This window comes from Apteryx mantelli, chromosome 2 (genome assembly GCF_036417845.1).
Source record: "Apteryx mantelli isolate bAptMan1 chromosome 2, bAptMan1.hap1, whole genome shotgun sequence".
NCBI classification, from domain to species: Eukaryota; Metazoa; Chordata; class Aves; order Apterygiformes; family Apterygidae; genus Apteryx; species Apteryx mantelli.
In genome coordinates, this window is record NC_089979.1 from 46671273 (window position 1) to 46693098 (window position 21826).

Genomic DNA, 21826 nt, shown 5'->3' on the forward strand with positions numbered 1-21826 from the left:
CAAAATTCATGCTAAATAATAAACATCTGAGAGATTTTATACAGACTGTTATTCTGCTAAATGAGACCCAGGCCTACAAATGCACACAGTTACTGAAATCATGGGGGTCCATTCTTCAGTTAAATATGTACAAATGTCTTTGCTGGATCCGTCTGCAGATCTGATCTTGTGATGCTCAAGTGAATGGAAAATCTCCCATTAATTCAGGATTATTACAGAAATGATTTCATTCTCATTCTCAGGGAACAGGTAACCACAAATAGGAGGGAAAAAAACCCTTAAACTCCGCACAACTCTACATAACTGCCAAGGTTATACTAACCTTCTAAATCAAGACTATATCTTGGATTATTAATATGTCAGTGACTGGGAAATGTGGGGTTTTGTATTGTGTATTTGTTCTGTATATTGTTTTTTTTTTCCCCTGAAAGTAGAAGGAAATAAACTCATCATGGCTTCTCAGTTTCAGCGGTGATATAATTGCTGAACTTTCACTTAGCATTTGTTTTCTAGGTGTGAAGAGCAAGGAGATATTGACTGAATATGTTTGGCTGTGGCATGTTTAAACTCGGTGATCTGAGTCCCCCTGCTGTTCTAGGACACCATGAAGTGACAGCCAGGAACAGAAAAGGTGCCAAAGGGTCTCTAATGTGAGCTCGATAAAATGGACGCGCTTAAGTCTCCAAATTCATTATCCTACAGATCTATGCAGAGCTGCCACCTCTCACTGGAGGCACCTAATCTCTCTTACTACTTCTTTATATGTCCTGAGAATTTCCCAGGTGCTCCGGGGCGCAACTCTGCAAAGCCCAGAATTGCAAAGTACTGTCAGTGCTGAACACCTTGGATACCACAATTTGGTAAATAATTCACCTGTAAAACTGCCTGAGAATGAAAATCACACTCAGCTTCTTGAGGGACACCGTCCAGAAGTTCTCACAACATGCCTACTAGGTGGCACTAGGATCAGACTCTACAGAAAATGCAGCTGTGGTCACTGCTTTCTTTTGAAAAACATGGTTGAAGAGCTGGCTATATACTCTATTTTTATATTCTTTCTTGCACCTGTTGAAGCTGTGTCACACTGAAGAGGGAGAGAGAAGGGCATCCTAGCCTAAAGAAATCTGCAGGATTCTTACAAGCTGAGAGTGCTCTGCCTCCTACACGTGATAGGGGTCTTTGTCTCTGGCCATGCAAAAAAACCCAGTTTCTGCCCCAGTGCCACAAGAACAGAAAAAACTTAAAAAACCCTCTGTACTCTCCCAGCTATCAGCAATTTTCAGCTCAGAGACTTCCTGAGCCAGATGTGATTTATTTATATTTAGTAACTCTCTTCTCAACTCAAAAGTTCTCTTCACTGACAGCTGCAGGTTCCCTTACTTTTTTTTTTTTTTTTTTTTTTTTTGAGATTTGGCTCTAAATTTCTGCTAGTAGCATGATTTAAGAAATATTGCCATTCTTCAGCTTTGTCTACTGATTAATTTTAACAGCTTCCAGCTCAAGAGTGCTCTGTATTGTTGACTCCCTAGTTCTGCATATTCATTTCATGGGAAGACTAGGCAATCAATCCTCTACTCCGGATTTCACAAGGGGACATAATCAACATTATTTCAACTGAGGTACATTGATAAACTCATGTGGAAGATTGCAATAAGAACTTCAGGAAGAAAAGGAAAGAAATATTAGTGAGAGCCCACTGAAGTGGAGGGACTAGCTTGAATATAGAGTTGGGCTGACATTTCCGAAAATTTAAAGGATCAGGCTTAGTAGTTGGCAGGGGTTTGAAGTAGTTGGCAAGGGGCTGAAAGAAAGACTTTGGATAGCTTCTACTAGTTATTCATTGTGCATCATAGTTAGATAAAAGATGTGAGAAATTAACTGAACATAAGTACCCCCTAGTGGAAAACATATTTTCTCTCTTAACTGATTCTGTTGACTGAATAGCAGCATTTTTCAGCTTCAGATATACAAATTACTCTTGATGGGAATCATTATGTCAGTGTTTGCACTGCCTTTCTGTGAAAACAGCTATTAAGATCTAAGTGTCTACAAAACTAAACCTTTTAACCTCTTCCTGCTATGATAGTTTATCATTATGAATTCCATTTCAAGATAGTGAGCTGAACAAGGTGCACAAATGAAGTGGGATACAATTTACTTTCACACAGCTAATACATTGCTAATTATACCTGAATAAATATTGAAACAGTAATTTCTAACAACATTAACCATTGCTCTCTTTTAAATGTGTTTTGCTGCAGGAGTGTTCAGGACTGCAATCATGATTTCATGTATAATGAAGCAGAAATAAAGGGAATTTTTATTACTTTTAGCTTTCACTAGTGACGTGAAAATAATAAGCATTTTTTTAGCTATTTGCCTAAAAGAGGCCAATGCTAACATCCAGTAATCTGCAGATTTCTGTCGTTAATAGCAAATAAAGTCTTCCTGATTAACCCACAAACTTGAATTAACTTTTGATTTTGTTCTAGAAAAGCTTAGGAAAATGGAAGAGCCACACAGAAGCTTTCTATATGGCTATACAGAAAAACGATATAGATTGCACCCTATCTGTTCATCATGAGAGCTGGAAAAGAATGACCTTTCTAAAATTAGAGAAATTCCCTGTAGGTACTTGGATAAGTTGGTCCCAAATGAACCTCTTGTCCCTTTTGCAGCTACCTGCTGCTGTCAGCCATGTCCGGCCAGCCCCTCTCCATCCCTCAACAAGATCACACACCCAGTGCATTCCCCAGTTGGTTCCTTCTTCCCACATCGACACATTCCTCTCAGCTGGGACCTCTCTCTGCAGCCATTCATCCTCAGTCAAGGTCCCCACTGCCAGAAATAACATCTGGAGCTAGCTTTTCTCTTGTTGAAAGGGGAACTTGCAATGGATAGCTGGAGGAAGGAGAGAGTGGCTGCCTTGCATCACAGTAGAGAGGTCATCGTGGAAGAAAGTTATGTCATGCTGATCCCACACTAAAGTAACTCAGTGATTTTAAGTCACTATGGTCTGTACTGAAACTGTGTTGCAGGCACTCCTGGCCATACCCCTCCTTTTGCTACCTGCTAGTACCATGCAAAGTGCCTTGCAGCCTGCCCATAGCCTGTGCAAATGTGCTTGGCAGTGTGCTAACACTGGGCGTGTTCCGGACGGCATGCTCTGGCAGGACATCTCCAGATGTGTTACAGGGAGGGCAGGCAAGAGTACTGTTGAGGCAATCCTTAACCAGTCACGCTGACATAAATATTGAGCCTTTAGTCAATCATACATTGGCACTTTATCTCCCTGCCACTATCTTCCTTGGGCAAAGTCTCAAATACAGAGAAATTGTTTACAAGACGCAGGATCCTGAGCAGCAGAAGAATGAGATAAGGGGATGAGTTACCTATACATACTAGAACAGGTTCTGAAAAAATATTGTCTCAGTACAGTACAGCGACAGTGCAGACATAACGGGTAAGGCTCCTTTACTCAGCACAACACATTTGGGAGAAATATTGTTCTTACTGAGCCCATGTTCTCCTTAGAAAATAAAAGTTACATCTCTCTGATCATAAAAAGCTGCTCATTTGTGTCTGGGTTTGTGTTCCCAGGGCTGTTGCATTTGCACACAAATTGTTGCATGCATGCCCAGTAGATTATCTGGTAGGTTTAGAAAAAGACTTCTAAAAGCCATGTGCTAATTTATGACAGCAAAAACACAGGATAAACGGCTACAGCCTTAAATATAGTATAATCTAATCTTTCATACAGCTTCTGTAAATCAAAGCTGTTATCTTATTTTAGGATTCAGATTTGAGTTCTTGTAACAAATATGACAATCTTTCAATATACGTACATTGAAATGTTAATGCTGCTGACACAATAGAAGTCCTGTTCCAATTTTCTTAACAAGACACAGACATACAGAGCCCAAGTTCTCAATATTTGAAGTACAGTTATGCTTACTAACTAGTAGCAATATGCTCCTAGTTGTATTCAACTTTACCTTAACTATGGCTAGCAAAAGGGGGAATGAAGGGAGGAGTGGAAAAGGAATTGTGTCTATGAAAACGTACACTGGGCCTTCTGGTGTTTCCTGGCTCTGGCTGCCATCTAGTGTTTAGTCAGGCACAACAAAGAACGCAGCTTATTTTGTCTATGAATTTTCTTGAGATTCTGAACTCCACATACAGGAGACAGGAAAACTAGTACAGACCTCAAAGGAAGATCTCCAAAGTATGGAGATTTAACACAGCAAGTTGAGGAAGAGCCCCTATATAGTTACCTCCCAAGAACTCCAGGTAGCAACACTTCATCTGAATTAACTGCTTTAATGGTAATAAGTGTGGCCTCTACTAAGCTAAGTACAGACATCTCAAAGCATACACTTTTATCTTCCATTGCATGAAAAGCGGGTAGACTTCTGGTTCTTCCCTACTGCTGTAGTAATCACTGCTGTTTATTTTGGACTTTTTTTTCTTTCACTTAAGTGGGTGAACAGAAGGCCTCATCCTAACTGCAAGAACACTGGTGTAAAGAAAAAATCAGTGTAAAACTCTTAACTGCAATTGTGCAAGCCAAGCATGAGTATGAAAGACAATGCATAAACTCAAACTAAGCTCCTGGGACAGGATGAACATACACCATTATTCTTAGCATATCAGTAGCTTGAATTATGCTAGGAAATGATTTCTGTCGTGCTGTGGAAGATCTAGTCCATACTCCTCAAATGAGCAAGAGTACGTAGCTCTTTAATACAGCGGCATAATATGCTCTCAGCTCAGCACACTCCTCCAGTATTTTTCTTCCAAATGTTGCACATAGCTTTAAGTGTGGCAGCTTTTGCTTGCCCCATCACTGTAGCAGGCAGACAGCAGAGAGTGGACACAGTGGAGAACATTTCAGCAGCTACTGCTGATCCTTGGGAAACAGCAGATCTTTGAGTGGAGATCGTGCAAACTGGAGGGTAATGTGACAGACTGGTCATTCTGCATTCACTGTCACTTTTGGTGCAGGACACGCAGTAATCCAGAGATGTAATGGATTATGTCGTCCTGGAGATCTGTCTCACTAGCAGAAGTGTCAAATCACTGACAATACCCTTGTGACGTGTGAAGGTTGTGCAAACAAAGAAGTCACGCCAACTGCTGTAGATCCAAAAATAACATAGTGTTAGAAAGTTGCCTGTCAGCACTTCAGCAGTAGGATCAGGCTTGTGAAGCAATTACTTTATTCACATGTAATGAAAGGAGCTTAATTAACAGCTGGCTTTGAGAGGATGGGAAGAAGCTTATGGAATGAGAGAGATCTCCCTTACTTAACTTGCTTCACACAGAGGTCACAAGTTGACATTTTGCATCTAATCAGAATGTCTGTTTCACTTCTAGGCATTAGACTGTTTAGAAGCTTCTTAAAACTGTAGTTTTAGGTCACAGAGATACTATGAGAAATAGTCCATATTTAACTTATTAGTGTGTGTGTGTGGTGGTGGTGGGGATTGTGTAGGGTTGCCTTTTATCAATTCGGTTTGGGGAATATTTCATGCTTCTCCAAGTACTGTGAATCTACTAGAGCACCCTGCTTTGAAGAAGGAGCAAAGCTTTGCAGTCTGCCATAGAAAGCTATCACAAACTGTCAGTAAATCAGTTAACAGAGAGGGCTAATGAACAGCAAAGGTAGTGGAAAGACATCCTGGTAGGCTGGGGCTACCCCTCGTTTTCTGCCACAAAGGTCTTCAGAAAGGCAGTACTTACTGTTTTAACCTCAGGCTAAAAATCAGCGTCCCTGCTCTGAAGATCTTTGTTAAGTATATCAACAGGCTTTGTAGCAACTATGGTGATGATAGTGACCATTCAAATTCTTAAAGCAGAGGTGAAGCGACCAGTTAAATTTGCCCATATAGTCTTTTGATTTCCAGTAGTTATTCTCAGATTTTTTCATTTGTTTCAGATGTTGAATCTGTCTGCCTGATCTCCTCCTCCTTGCATTGTAAACCTTTGAGTCTTCTTAACTCAGAGTCAAGATTCAAATTCTGGTAGAATTTCCCAGCTGAAGTTACACTTTGTTCATTAATCAGCTATGTAAGACAGCTTCCTATATACTGGACTGCTCATGTATTCAGATGAGGACTATTCACAGGTCTTAAGTGACAGTCTATGTATTCTATCAACAGTAACTGTTTTTCCTTTCTGATTATCTCAGACATGAATTGCCCAACAAAAGCTATCTTGTAAATATAGTTTTATCTTAAATTATGTTAAAAGTTAACACCAATTCTAAGATGATTAACTCTGTCATTCTGTCTTTCACAACACCAAAAATGGTATTTTACTGTTTTGACCATAAAGGGAATACCCTCACATATATTCTATCAAAAGCATTTTGATTACACAGTGATCTTTATTTCTGTTTTACTCCAACTTTTGCCAAAATTGCAGGCTAGCACAGATCTAAAAATAAAATGCCTTTAAACATAATTATGGCTAAGTGTCCTTTCACATTACTAAAGAGTTAGCCACGTATTAGATGAAGAGTTATTTGAGAAAATAATGCTTTAGCAAAGAAAAACAACAGGGATCTCCAATCCCCTTGAAAGGGAGACTGAAGTTGGAAAGCAAGCAGACACAAACTCCAAGTTTACAAAGGCTGCCATTTGTAGAGACAAAAAAAATTAGGCTGGTCTTCAGTGCTAACACTGAGTGAGAAAGCAAAGACGAGAAATAATACTTAATATAAATTTTTCCCTTAAAGAGCATTAGGAAACCAAACAGTGAGGAAGCTACATGCTTCAGCCAGCTGATATCCCTCAGAAGTAAACTACAGACAAGAGAATCTACAGTGTTAGAGCTCTGAGTATGGATATGATTAACCTGTTGTGATCTCACAGGCAGATGTATGAATACTGACTCTCAAAAACAGGGTAGCTGTATACAAAACCCCATTTCTGTACAGACATAATAGTTCATGATCTATGTACACCAGAGGTCAGGAAGAAAAAATGTTCAATTTGTACACAGAGAGAGGAAGCTTAAAGCCCATAAATCCAGGATGCTGGGATCCAACTCTGATGAATGTCAAGCAGGGAAGCGCATCTGGAGCTGCCACTGCTAAAGCATACATTTATTCCAAACACGTACTCTCACCTCAAGTATCTTTAGGCATGTCTCCATTCACAAAATAAATCAGTTTAACATAAAAAAATTCTGCATAGTTTGTATTTTATACAACAGCCACAGAAATGGTACAGCAGACATTAAAAATTAATGAATTAATTATTATGAAACAATGAGGATCCCCCATTAATTATAACAATAAAATTATAGTGCAATGCTCAAAAAGTTCCTATTCTTGCCAATGGGAACCTTAAAAGTAAAACTGAAATTAAAATTAAGGTAAGTCTGGCTTTTTGGTAACACCTTTGAAGAGCAGGCAGTTGCTGATCTCATTAATGTTAATCATCTGATATTAGATACAATTTCAATGACATATTTTTGCAAAACCTGCAAAAAATTAACTGATACAGAAGACTCAAATTTATAAGAGGAGATCTGTTGGAACTTCAAGACAGAGAACATCATCTTCCAAAATAAAAACAAATAGTGAAACAGCAGTACATAAAGCCAGATTTTCTGAAGCATTGCCATGTCTTGAGTGGACCATCAAAATTAAACAACCTTTTTCCGAAAACTTTAGACACAGAAAACAGTGCAAAAACTGATTAAGTTAAATAATTTTTTAAAGTGCACTACTTATTTGAACAGTACTCTGAAACTTTTAAAAAGCTTGAACACAAAAATGCAAAGAACCACCCACAGTATAGTTTTGTGCATTTGGAACAATTAACACCAAGAATTAAATTACTAACACTTCTTAGATTTCTCTCTTTAGGTTTAGGTATGGATCTTCTTATGTACCTTTAGAGAATGTAACACAATGGAAACCTGATCTTGTTCAGTCACTGACAATACCCACAAAAAATAATGTAAAAAACCTGGACTTTTAGCTTATTTTTTTTCCCAGAGCTCTGATATACTGAAAACTCTCTTAGATTTTAAGGATTCCTTAAACTTTGAGATACTCTCCTCCATGGAGATACCCAAACAAGATTAATAGAAATTATACCTGACAAGTATAAGACAGAAGACTTAATATCAGCTGATTCCAGTGAACAAATTCCAATCATATTTCATTTTAATTTCATGTAAAACCATTTGTTGATAGGCAGTATGCTCAGAATTTATTCCTGGGACAAGCACCTATTTTTTTATCACAATGATCTATTACTTTGCTACTGTAATAAATTTGCCAATGCAGCGGGCACATAAGAGACCAAAGAATAGATTGTGTTTATCTACCAAAAGTAAGGTGCAACAATGATTAAAAAGACAAAGACTAGTAAGTAACACTTGTGGGTAACAAAGGCTCTAAATTAGAGCCCAAACTAACACCAACTGAATAAAGTTTGGAAATGTGCGATCTACCTATAAAAACAGCAACAAGCTGAAGAAATGGATAGGCTGATGACACTGAAAGAACTAACAGACAAGAGAAAAAGGGAGAGAGATTGGACAGATAATAATGCCTTGGTATTTTTGGATTCAGGACCAGATGTGAAGTTCTGTAGTTAAGACAGTAAATGTTGTTTTGTCATTTAAGGAACTACACATTTTTTTGATTTAAAAAAAAGTCTCTTGCTATGCCTTCCAGTATAATATAAAACTTAAAATATTAGTTGCATATATGTTTCTTTTTACAGATCTTTATGCAATTATGATATGAAACAAAATACTTAACAGTAAAAATTTACTTAGAATTACTCCATAACAACACCATGTTGGTCCAATCTCAAAATGCTACTTTGCAGTCACACCTTAAATTATCAGTAAGGAAAGACTACCCTCTATTTATCTATCTTTTTATCAGGTTCACGGTATAGAATAACAAGTATATGAGAGTATGAGACAACCATTGTATCAATACATTTAAGGTGTAGCTTTGGTATTCAATTTGTTGCATCATCCCGTTTCAGAGGAATGATCTGAAGTGCTCTGGCTATTCTCTCTCCTACAACTTGACTACTTGCAGCAATTATTCTTCGAGACATCAAATCAAATGGTCCACCTAAAAAATCAAAGCAAGCAAAGTAACTAGCTTATACCCTGAAAAAAAGTAAAAGTTGGTAAGAAAACAAGAATAAAAATCCAATGCAAGTGACTCATTAACAGACTGGTATTATCATCCAGGGTCAAGTTCTGACCCTGGATAAAAATGCATTTTACCTCAACAGGTATCTCATACGAGCTACATGTAAATTCTCCTCAGTGTACATTTACTCTTTTTTATTTTTGAAGTAATGCTACTTTTACTTTTTTTCAAGGTGCTCAACCCAGAAGGTAAAAAGTGTCTTGTAAGCCTAAGATCAAATGATTGTTTCTCTCTTTGTCCATTAACTGGATGGAAACACTGCTCAATAATGGTAACTTAGAAGGAGGATTGAAAAGCATCTACCTTCTCATTTCAGCTATGTTTTGCTCCCAGTTAACTACTAAAAGGACACAGGAGTATCATGCATGCCCATGCATTTACCTGATACATCTAGCAGTACTCCACCTGCTTCAGTAATAATGATTCCAGCTCCTGCCATATCCCAGCAATGAATTCCCATTTCATAATAGGCATCAGCTCCACCTGTTGCCACAAGGCACATGTTCACAGCTGCAGTACCAACAGCTCTAATCCTAAAGGAGATATGGTTGTTTTTTAATTGAGAGCAGTTCCCAAGACAGTCACAAACACTGTTTGTGTAAACTATATAGAGCACAAAAGCATCATAGGCAAAATGAACTGAGGTAGAGAAAATGTGATGGGATGTTGCAGTGAAACAAATGCACGTAACTCCATTCCCCATTTGTTTTCAAGTATGTTAAAGAGTCCTCCGAATATAGCAAATTTCTGGAAATAATGTTTACAAATCATATTAAAGTCAAGCAAATTTGTTTTAGATGTGAAAAAACATCTTAAACAACTTTTTAACCTAAAACAAGTATTATGGAAGATATCTACCCCCAAAAAAGTAATAGATACTCTACTTTGCTTTTTGAATACTAGAACTACACTGTAGAATACTACACTGTTCTCAACCTTGCAAAAAAAATAATCCCATTTCTCTAGTGATGGTCAGTAAGCATCTCTGACATGCAAAAAACCTAAGAGTAATAATCACAAATAATAAATTAACAATATGAATTAGCTCTGGACAATTTAATCAAAACTTTGTGTATTTCAAATTGCAGTTACTTTTGGAAATGTTAATGTAATTAATAAGCAAAAGTGTGACTTCTACAAATAATTGTCATTATGTCAATTATCAGTAAAATCTACATTAAATTGTAACTGATGGCAGCTAAGTTACAGGAAGAAGCAACTTAACTCAACTCTAATCTTCAATTTACTTTTTACAAGTAAAATTTCAAAGTTTAACTTACAACATACCTAAAATGTATTCCCTATTTACAGTTTAGCATATATTCTTTAATGACCTCACAAGTTTTTCTGGAAGTACAAAAAGTCTAGAAGTTAAGAGTCAGAACAAGAATCCTGAGAATCCTGGAGTAAAATTGAAACCCCTTTTAGGCCAGAAACATGAGTAGGGGTGAATAACAAACAATTGTCTTCTGAAACCATCTTTAGACACAAAACAGCTTGTGGAAATGTAGGCTTTGGTTTATCTGGGAGAAAGGAAGCAGGGAATGTAACTGAAATAATATTAGTTTGTGGACAATTTCAACTACTTGGATAAATTCAAACATTTATATGGAGCTGAAAGAGCTGAAAGGAAGATTTACTTTTGTCTCCTGATGTATTAAAAAAAGTTCTTTCTTTACTACAAGAAAACTAAGTAATCTAATATAGCTGCTCTAACTTAACATAGCTGTTCTTTATGCAGTTCCTATTACTCCATGTGTGTTTCTACAAAAATACACAAAATTGCATTCAATTTTTTAACTAGAATAGAAAATACAATACTTTCTAGTCCTACAAAACCAAACATGCCTCAGTTCTCAATACCATCTGATTATGTCCCAGCTTGAAAAAAATTAAACACACAAAGTCTCTCTGGAGAAGCTACTAGACAATTACATTTAAATCATACTTCATTTTTGAGAAATTAAATGTATCCAATGTCTGTATGTAAATAAATGTAACTGATTCTTCCTAGAAATGATCATATTTAACACTACCAGTAAACATCAAAAATAAGAAATATCTTACCCATGAATAGGAATACTGAGAAGTCTTTCCATGTTAGAAAGAATTATTTTTATAGTCTCTGGATCACGATTTGATCCCAATTCTGTTACCAAAAGGGATTTTGTAATGTCTGAAAAGGAAATAAAACCTCACTTTTTCAACAGTACAGCTTACATAGTGACAGTAATTAGGTATCTGAGTAAAATTCAAGCAAAGTTTACTTCATTGCTTTCTTGTCAGACTGAACAAAATTGAAGTATTTTAATATTACATGACTGAATTTATAAAAAAAATTCTTATATAAAAATGACAGGAAAAGATAAAATAAAGTTAACAAAGCACAATTTGGTTTAATTGTGTATATACATTAACCGAGGTCATTGCTATATAAAATTCTATTGTTAGAACAACTAGAACAGTTCTCAGATCTGTAAAGGTCCCAATTTAAGCATTGGTTTTCCTTTACATAAGGTAGTAAGTATACAACAATGATACTGAGAAGATTTAAACCCATGCTAGTTCAGAGCTGGAAGAAGTTAAATTGTTTGGTAGATTCATTATGGTTTCTAAAAATGATCACAGAGGGAATACAGACATGCAGGGAATAAAATAAAAAAGCACACAAACTTAAAAAGACACACAGGGAATATAATCTCCAACTGCTGAGTCTTGATTCTGATTCTGCAAAGGTCGCAAGTATGTTATATCCATAAAAGAGAAAATAAAACCTGTTTCCTCAAAACTGTATAACTCATGGCTAAAAAAAAGACTGTATTTGCAAAACAAAATGATGTGTTAAGAAAGAGAAATATATCCAAAACTAAAATTGCTGATATGCATCATTTGCAAAACATATGGAATTATTAAAATAAGCTACTCAGTTCAGCTTACCTTCTTGGCCTGATACTTTAAGTTTCTGACCATTGCAAAATGCACCTTTTCCTTTCCTGGCAGTGTACATCTTGTCTTCTACACAACTGTACACAATTCCAAATTCTATCTGCAAGAAAACAGCAAAGATACCTCGGGGTTTTTTTTCCTTTCTTTTACTCTCTTTGAAAATACAGATCTTAGTGATAGCTAGCAACAAGAAATTAATTTGGTTTTGCTTGGTTAGATATTAAATAATAAAAAGTATACCTCTTTGTTTACAACAAAGCCAATTGAAACTGCCACAAATGGAAACCTACAAAACAAAACATTTCACTATTTTACAGGGAGATACTATGCTTCTTTCATTACCATGCTTATGCTTAATAAAAACAATCTTCATTTAAATGACAAGTATATTAAAAAAAGACACATAAAATATTTAGGAAATACTAGTTTTCTGGAACTTGTACCATTCACTGTGAAAACAGACCAAATGATACCAATCACAGTTGCAGTTTCCACTCACTGAAGCTGAGCCTGTTACATTTGGACTAGGAACTGTCATCACTTTCTAGCCAAGAAATACAGTAAGAACCGGCAAGCCTCTACACTACTAACCTTTCTCAGAAAGAACATACTGACTGGTCAAAAAAGCCTGCATCTTCTGATGAGGTCATCTCCCTCTCCATCTTTTTCCACTTTCACCAGCAAAAGGACAAGAAGACAGATACCGAGAAAGGAGAATGCAGGGGGAAGAGAGAAGGCAGTGGGGTTTTGCTAAGTCTAAGTTTTTAGTGATTAACCAATTAATTTGATTTTTTTTACTCTTTTAAAACTTGCAGTTCAAAAAAACTTACTGTAATTACAATCTGTAAAAATTACAGATTTTTAGGTTTGTAAATTCAGCAGAACGGATTACTTTCCTGTAGCTTTTCAAACAAACATGCTATTTAGCAGGATTTGGCAACCGTTTAAAGCTGTGTGACATATAGCAGCAGTCATTCCAATACTGGAATCAGGTATGCTCAGAGAAGCTCATCAGGGCCAAAGTTACTATGCCTCAAAGAGTCAGGGAACAGGCGGTCAGCATTATTCTGAGAATCCCTTCCTCACCCTGATGCAAAATACCACTAGACAGTTTGCCAGTGATATCTGTTTTTCCTTCATAGTAGCAGCTCCTAGATCACAGTGAATTTAAAATTTATTAGAAGCCAGGAACTGGAGCTGTTATTGCTTCTCAGCAAAACCTCTCTGAAGATGCTGCAGCTCCTAATTCCCAGTCCTGTTGCATTACTGTTAAAAATCTGCCCACCTATCTTTGGCACTTGCGCCAAAGGCTGTTGACTCCTGCTGTATAGTAGAGGTCTCTTATGAAATATCTGCTATTGGTTAGAGTATTATAATACTTACAGAAATACTAATATGATAACAAATACTGCAAATGGTACTCAACTAACAGCAAACAGCAATTTGTGACAATTCATGAGTTCATGGTATCGCTTTTAAAGCAATTTAAAAGTGAAAAAACCTTACTTTCACAGAACTGGAGAAACAAAAAAGGTAATCAGTTTAAGTTGCTAACATAAAAGATGACAGCTGAACCTGTGTACAAAGTTGGTAGTTCCATCAATAGGGTCTATAATCCATGTGGGATTAGCTGTCAAAATGCTGCCTTCTCCAGCTGCAACAGATTCTTCTCCAATGAAACTAGAGTAGGAAACACATTAAAAAAAATATGAAAAAATTGTTCAAAATGTCTGAATTACAATACTGTCCTTGAAATTAAAATTCTTAAAGGAAAGTCGCATGTAGTTTTTATATCATCAAGTATACATATATAAAAGTTGAGAAATAAAAAGTTTGGCTGGAAAGTATCAACTATAGTAACTGAACAGGCTTCTACCAATATTTATGATGTCAGAAATATGCATAATAAGTGAAAAAGATCTTTATTTTTTAATTCAATTAATGGAACTTAACATTCAAAATATTGAAGATTTTAGGATTTTCTTCCAGTAATAGCATCATCAACTTTTTGGCTAGAATACACAATCACAGAACAGTTGAGGTTGGAAGGGACATCTGGAGAACATTTAGTCCAATCCCCCTGCTCAAGCAGGGTCACCTAGAGTAGATTGCTGAGGACCAAGTCCAGTTGGGTCTTGAATATCTCCAAGGATGAAGACTCCACAACCTCTCTGGGCAACCTGTTCCTGTGTTCAACCACCCTCACAGTGAAAAAGTTGTTTCTTATGTTTAAACGGAATTTCTTGTTTTTCAGTTTGTGCCTGTCACCTCTTTTCTCCTGTCACGGGGCACCACTGAGAAGAGTCTGCCTCCATCTGTTTTACTCTCCCCCATCAGGTATTTATGCACACTGATAAGAGCCTGTCTGAGCCTTCTCTTCTGCAGGCTAAACAGCCTCAGCTCTCTCAGCCTTTGCTCATATGAGACATGCTTCAACCTCCTTTAATCATCTTTGTGACCCGTTGCTGGACCCACTCCAGTATGTCCATGTCTTTCTTGTACTAGATAGCTCAGAATTGGACACAGCACTCCAGATGTGTCTCACCAGTGCTGAGTAGAGGGGAAGGATCACCTTCATCAACCTGCTGACTCTTCCTAATGCAGCCCAGCATGCCATTGGTCTCTTTGCCATGAGGGCACATTGCTGGCCCATGGTCAACTTGTCCACCAGGACCACCAGGTTCTTCTCCGCAAAGCTGCTGTTCAGCTGACCGGTCCCCAGCCTATATTGGTGCCTGGGGTCATTTCTGCCTAGGCGCAGGACCCCGCACTTCCCTTTGTTGAACTTCAAGAGGTTCCCCTCTGGCTGTTTCTCCAGCCTCTTGAGGTTCCTCTGAGCAGCAGCACAACCATTGCTGCATAAGCCACTCCTCCCAGTTTTGTATCATCAGCAAACCTGCTGACGGTACACTGTTCCATTGTCCAGGTCATTAATGAAGATGTGAAACAGTATTAGACCAATTATCGACCACTGGGGTACATCACTAATGACTGGCCTCCTGCTAGACTACGTGCCACTAATCACAACCCTCTGGGCCCTGCAGTTCAATCTGTTTTCAATCCATCTCACTGACCACCTTATCTAGCCTGTACTTCATCAGCTTGTCTAAAATGATGTTACAAGTGACAGCATCAAAAGCCTTACTAAAGTCAAGATAAATAACATCCACTGCTCTCCCTTCATCCACCAAGCAAAACATTTCATCATAGAAGGCTATCGGGTTGGTTAAACACAATTTCCCCTTCATAAATCCATGATGACTACTCCTGATCACCCTTTTGTGCTTCACATGTCCAGAAATGGCATCCAGGATCAGTTGCTTCATCACCTTCCCAGAGATCACGCTGACCAGCCTGTAGTTTCCTGGATCCTCCTTCTTGTCATTTTTGAAGACAGAGGTGACATTTGTTTTATTCCAGTCCTCTGGAACCTCTGCCAATCGCCATGACCTTTCAAAGATAAATGAGACTGGCCACACAATAACATCGGCCAGCTCCCTCAGCACTCATGGGGGCACCCCATCAGGTCCCATGGACTTATGTCCAGTTTAAGTGTTCCCTAACCTGACCCTCCTCCATCAAGAGTAAGTGTTCTATGCCTTCTGCCCCATTTAGCAGCAGACCCATAGTTTTACAATTGTAACAAAAATAGGTGACTTTGTAAAGGGATGAAATCCAAAGTGGAGCTCCTCTTGGAGGGCAGAGCGTATGCTCTACCATACTACTACATCCAAGGAATACACATAACATTGCCACAGGAAACTAAATTTCATGATTTTTGTTGATCATGAAACTATTTGCTTTGAACTGAAAAACTACTGGAATGAGTATGAGTGTGTGGAATTCTCTTCTATACCTTTTGCATGTTATTAACATATTACTCAGCCCATGAAAAGTCTATAACAGAATCAGAATATTGTTTTCCTTCAAGAATTGGTAAGATGGGAGAATTGTTAAAATTAAAGAAACAAAGTGTCTTTAATATTTATTAGGAGTTTATGTTTGACTCTAGAAGGGAAAGATAAGATAATCACTCAGAACGAAACAATGTTCCCAAAAAGCAGCTGATCTTGAAGGTAAAGACAGACAGAAAAGTTATTCAGGTGAATAAAAAGTTCAACAGAAGGAGAAATTCAACAGAAGTATGTCTAATGTGATATCAATTATCCAATTAAAAAAAGGTTTTAAAATGTTTTAAATGTTTATCAATGTCATAGAAACTGCTATTTCAAGGTCATTCCACTAGTTTTTATGTTTACACAGATTTGGTTGGTTACTGATATTTTGCATCACTTCCATTGTTCTAATTTTATATGTATTTATTATATTTCACATACACTGCAATGATGACATCTCCAAGAAAATATCAGAAAAATTAGCAAACCCATCTTAAAGAAACTATACTAAACTTGAGCCATTATATCAAAATAGGAAAGAAAGTCAGTTAAGTAAAATACACAATTCATCCTCCAAGAAGAAATTTATTTCTGAAAAAAAAAGAAAGGTTGAACAATTAAAAAAAAAAAAATTTTGTATGACTCAGTAATGCAGATCCAGAAGATCCCATTTTCTTTCTAGAAAATTTTATGTTCTTATATTGCATGAGACTTGCTAACCAGAACTAAAGGCCCACTCAGTACCATTGGATCTATTCTGTTTGGATGTTCAAGGCATGCTAGCTTCTACAGGAAACAAAAGAGAAGTTTGGGTTCCAGGTATTTTGGAGCCACCTTTGACTCCCCAACACAAATGAACAAGAATTTATTTACAGTTGGCTCAACTGGAGGTGACTTTCAGCATGAGCTTTGAGCAAAGTTAAACTCATATCAGTAGAACCTGGACCCCTGGATGCCTGAATTTCTTTGTTACTGCAGTCCTCTAAGTTAATTGCAAAATTAGCCAGCAATTGATATGGAAGCATTTGGACAAAACTTTGACCCACAATTACTCTGAAATATTTAATGCAACGACGTTAAGGGAGCATTCCGTAATCTTCTAGCATGTCAATCATATTGAAATGTTATCATTAAAATCAGAAACTTTCCATTTTGTTCTTCCTGTCACCTCACCCCTTTTTTTATCAAAAATGCATCAATAAGAAGCTGTACCTGTGAGAAGGATACTTTTCTTTTATCAAAGAAATGATGAAGTTTTCTACTTTTTGATCTGTTTCTGTCACTAGATCTACTGGTGAACTTTTAGTCATAACAGATATTTCTTCTTTGAGCGCTCCACGGATTATCTGTTAAAAGAAAAAAAGCTTTCTTCATAAACAGTACGGAAAATATTCATTTTTCCAAGATACTGAGCATCATTTTTACTGTAATTTTCTAAACTGCATGCACAAAACACAACACAAGTATTGACACAAAATGGATTTAATTGCAGGAGCTCAGTCCTGCATCTATCCCTCACTTCTACTAGTACAAACTTTTACAAAGCCTTAAAACGAAGTACTATGGGAAGATCCATTTGTAGATGAAAGAGAGCTCCATTTTGTTAGGACATGTTTTAAACTGATGTATCTAAACATCAATAAGCTGAATGAAACATGAAAGACTGAGCTTAAGTAAGCTATTTTTAGCCAGACCATGCATTTATAATTGAAGAACTATGAAAATCGACTTGATTAAGAATCTATGTTTCACAGCCCAGAAAATAATTTTATTACAACTAAGACAAAGTTTTGTGAGGGTCAACCTTAATAAGATGGTTGGAGGGGCTTCTACACTACTGTGTTCTGCAGATTGTACAGCTCCTGGGAACCAAACTGTACATGTGCCATTTTGTCTGTTGCAATAGCATTCAAATGTACCCAGCAGAACTACCAAGAGTAAGTGAACATCTGCTAATCAACCCTACATCCAGGCTTTACTGAGATGTGCAAGTTCTCTTTCTTATTCTAAGAAATTCTTACTCTCTTTCTTATTCTTACCAGATTCTGCTCCAAAGAAAGATGTAAAATTGTTTTCTTAAATTAACTAAGCTGAGAACAGGGAAGATGATCTTGAACATCACTGAATGATTGTGCTAATTTATATTTTTGACAGAATATTCCACAGAGGAATATCTAACAGCAAAACTCCTTTAAAAGCTGTAAATATATTATTCTCAATAAATAACATTATTATTTAGAAATAGTTTATACTTACTTCTCCAGCTTTCCTTGCTAAAGCAACTGCATAATCCATGCATTCCTGCCACGGATCAGCCATCTTTCCTTAGCCTAAGAGATACATTAACGTATAAATGATCATGGATATTTTTACAAATTCTAATTGCTTTACTCCCCCCTGGACTCCAGTCCCCTGGACTGCAATGTTTTTGCTTTGCTGGAATATATGTTTGTCCTATTCTTCACTGTGAAACAGCTGATTTAAAAAATTTTTTTTAACTTTGTCTGGTTTAATAGATTTTTTCCTACATTTTGTGAATATGTTTATAACATAAAAATATCAACAGATATAGACCCTCAACATTGAAAGAAATATGCCTGCTAAATGCTACATTTAGGCATGGACTTCAGTGCACATGAAGTCTTTGAAAAGCAATAGTGTGGTTACACACAAGGACATTTTTAGATACACAGTACAGCTTAGGGCTTGTTTGCTTAAAAAACACTGGAATCTTCACTACAACTTATTGCAGAGGACTGCAGGCATAGTTTAGTCTATTTTAAGCATGGTTTAAATGACTTTGGTTATTTTAAATTAAAGGGGAGCAAAACCAAAATCTATCCTTTCTGTGGCTTATTCCTCTGTGCCTTGTTCTAGGGGTTTATTCCAAACACAACTACGAAATGGTTTTGATCCTACATTAAAAAGATACAAGAAACCAGTTATTTTAAGGTGTTCTTTACATTCTTAAATACTATGAAGCAATGTAAGCTACCTTATCTTGTATGCATCTCTACTTGCATGAGTGATACGAAATACAAACCAGTGTATCATACGGTCTTTCTAATATACCCATAATACACCACAAACTCATTTAATGACACTATGGTGTTCTGAATTTGGGGAACCTCTTCCGTTTCAAGACCTAGCCCTTTCAGATGCCTTCTGGATAGTTCCTACTCAGATGATTCAGTCTCTGGAAAGTGAGGACCAGATTTGTAACACTTGCAAATTCACACAGATTAGATACATGAGCATGCAAAATCAGCACTGAAAAGCATCAAAAAGACATTGCAGTCAACATGGTCCAGGAGTTCCCAGTTCCACAGTACTCATCCAATAGACCTAGCTTCTCTGACTCTTGGACATAACACAGCTAGAGATGGCTAAAAAAGCTATGTAAAATGCAAATGGTATGATGCCTCAATTATACTGATAACCTGCTTTACCTATCACAGCTTTTACAGTAGGTTGTAACACGGAAAGACACAAATAATTTGTCAGGACACAGAACCGGGTACGAATGGCACTACATAAAACTACCCTATTCTCCATAAAGCACTGGCAGCACTAATGGTGCCTTGCGCAGATCAACATCCTGTTCAACGGGGGAGCTTCATGAATGATCAAAAATCATCTACATTTAAAGGGTCACCAAAAGAGCATCAGAGTATTTATTCTAGTAAAATACTAGTGTCTACGTTTACTGGAAGAAAGGGATTTTTTTCCCAGTTCAGTCCTGTCTCCTCTGGATGCCCACATGGCCAGCCTGCCCCCAAACTCGGTGCTGAGCCTCCCGAGCAGGGGCTGAGATCCCGAAGCAGACACGGGCCACAGCGGCACGGAGCAGTAACGCCCGGGGCCGCCGGCACACAGCGGCCCTTGCCGGGGCTCCCGCCAGTGGGGACCCCGGCCCTGATCTACTTCTCTTTTTCGCTAATAAGCAGAGCTGATTTACTGCACGGGCAAGCGACGACCTTCCCGGACACCTGAAACGCAGGCGCTGCCGCCGCCCGGCGCCGATCCGCGGCCAGAAGAGCCGGCTTCAGGCGGAGCAGGCGCGTTACGAGGCGCCCGCCGAGCTGCCCGCCCTACCCTACGAGCGCCCCGGAGAAGACAGGGGCGCGCAGCCCCCTCGCGGCACCCCGAAATGGCCGCCGGGCAGGAGGAGGCTCACCGCTGCCGCGCCACGCTCCGCCGCCGCCGCTCGCACTGAGGCGCGCAGCCGCAGCGCTGCCACCCGCGCAGCCACTGCGCAGGCGCGGGCCGCCGCGCGCGGCGCCGGCAGCAAAGGCGTTAACCCCGCCGCCTCCCTGCCCCCGCGCGCCGCGGGCGCCGCTGCGCCTGCGCGGGCGCCGCGGTGCGCCCTAGGCGCGCGCTTCCGCCCTCGGTGAGGGTAACGGTCACTGCGCGCCGCCTCCTCCGTGCCCGCGCCGTGAGGCGGGCGCCTGTGAGGCAGCGCTAGGAGCGGCTTTCGACATAGACATTTTTTCTAAGAAGTAATTGGGTGTGGTGAGATGAAGAGGCATTTATCAGAGCTTTTAATTGCTGAAGACGTCAGTGGTGAAAATAAGACTGCATTACTCAGCATCTAGAGTAGCATACAAACGTTCGCCAATATTGGGGAAAAAATGAAAGAAAGATCCAAGTTTCACTGGGGAAATCTTGTAACAAAAGTAGAACGGTTGTGGAGTATGAACCAGGACGTTTAAGCAAGGTGTCGCAGTTGTGGGGTGACTGAATTTCTGTCAGACCTTCACCTTTGTGACAACTGTGCACTTACGCACTTCATCTAGGTACAAGCCCAGCATCTTCTTCTTTTAACTTGGATCCGTGGACTGTGGCTCTGTTTTGACAACTTTGGTAGTGTGACAGGGCCATGAAAAAGCATGAATATATATATACCCTACAATTCCTGTGAAATAATGTAGTATTCATTTAAAGTTACAGTGCCTAAAAAGGGATGATTCTTCTCCATTACATCTTGATCTTTTTCCTTAAAAACTATCAACACCTTTGAGACAGCTTTCTTTGCCTCTGTACTAGCCCCTTTTAAGTTCTGATAAGTAGGATGATCTCAGATCAGTAACCAGAAAGGTGACTGATATTTTTAATACAGTAAATCCTGCTCACTTATTTTCCAAAAAAGTCCCTAGCTTTCTATCAAAGATTTTCAACAGCATGTCACAGTTCAAATAATGCCTTTTCAAGATTACTATAATTAAAGTGATAGAGGAAAAAAATGGCATCACCTTCCTTTGTAAGATTGACTGTTACCAGTTTCATTGTTTTTCCTGTTAAGTCTTGACCCTCTTGTCTTTCATCCGGTAAAGATAAAGCACTGTGGTTTTGTATTCAAATTGCAACTACTACTGGCATATATCAAATGATGATCTAATGTAAACACTTAGAGCAAGGTTTGTAGTTTGATGTATGACTTAAATGATCATGAAATGACTGCCACCAAAAGAAGCAGTCTTACTCCATTTTTCCCATCTCTTTCCAACCCACAGCTAGCCCCTGTTTAATGCTGCAAGCTGCTTCCTCTCTTGTGCTGGCACTCATAAACTGAGCTGGGAAACTGATCTGGTTTAAAACTAATCTGACTTTTAAAACACATACTTCTAATGAGTATGAATTCACTGAAGTTGTTCACTGTGCAACTATCCCAATGTTTGGGATGACTATAATGCCTTGTGCATAGGAAAAGCCTTTTAAAAAAAAATGTCCTGATCCTTTATTTCATGTGTTGGAACTGACATCAAATACATTCTGAAATGTCCCAGAACAC

General features: G+C 38.3%; 1 protein-coding gene across 4 annotated transcripts; it reads right to left on the reverse strand.

Moving 5' to 3' along the window:
• Positions 1-4232: 4232 nt before the first annotated feature.
• Positions 4233-20271, reverse strand: IMPA1 (inositol monophosphatase 1). 4 transcript variants are annotated; one of them, XM_067290586.1, is made up of 10 exons: positions 20213-20271; positions 18292-18365; positions 17248-17381; positions 13715-13819; positions 12380-12425; positions 12131-12239; positions 11261-11369; positions 9575-9726; positions 8969-9109; positions 4235-5136 (listed from the first exon to the last, which is right to left on the reverse strand). In XM_067290586.1, the coding sequence occupies exons 2-9, from the start codon at positions 18352-18354 to the stop codon at positions 8991-8993; spliced, it is 837 nt and encodes a 278-aa protein (XP_067146687.1). In that variant the 5' UTR covers positions 18355-18365; positions 20213-20271; the 3' UTR covers positions 4235-5136; positions 8969-8990. The 4 variants fall into 4 exon arrangements, with proteins under 4 accessions (XP_067146688.1, XP_067146687.1, XP_067146686.1 ...); XM_067290587.1 differs by lacking the exon at positions 8969-9109 and having other exon boundaries at positions 4233-5136; XM_067290585.1 differs by lacking the exon at positions 4235-5136 and having other exon boundaries at positions 7190-9109.
• Between the last annotated feature and the right edge of the window lie 1555 nt (positions 20272-21826).

Coding starts and splice junctions, on each gene's coding strand:
- IMPA1 (XM_067290586.1), bottom strand. CDS start 18,354: ATGGCTGATCCGTGGCAGGAATGCATGGATTATGCAGTTGCTTTAGCA. Junction 17,382..18,291: donor TAGCAAGGAAAGCTGGAGAA/GTAAGTATAAAC, acceptor TTCTTTTAACAG/ATAATCCGTGGAGCGCTCAA. Junction 9,110..9,574: donor AGTACTGCTAGATGTATCAG/GTAAATGCATGG, acceptor TTGATTTTTTAG/GTGGACCATTTGATTTGATG.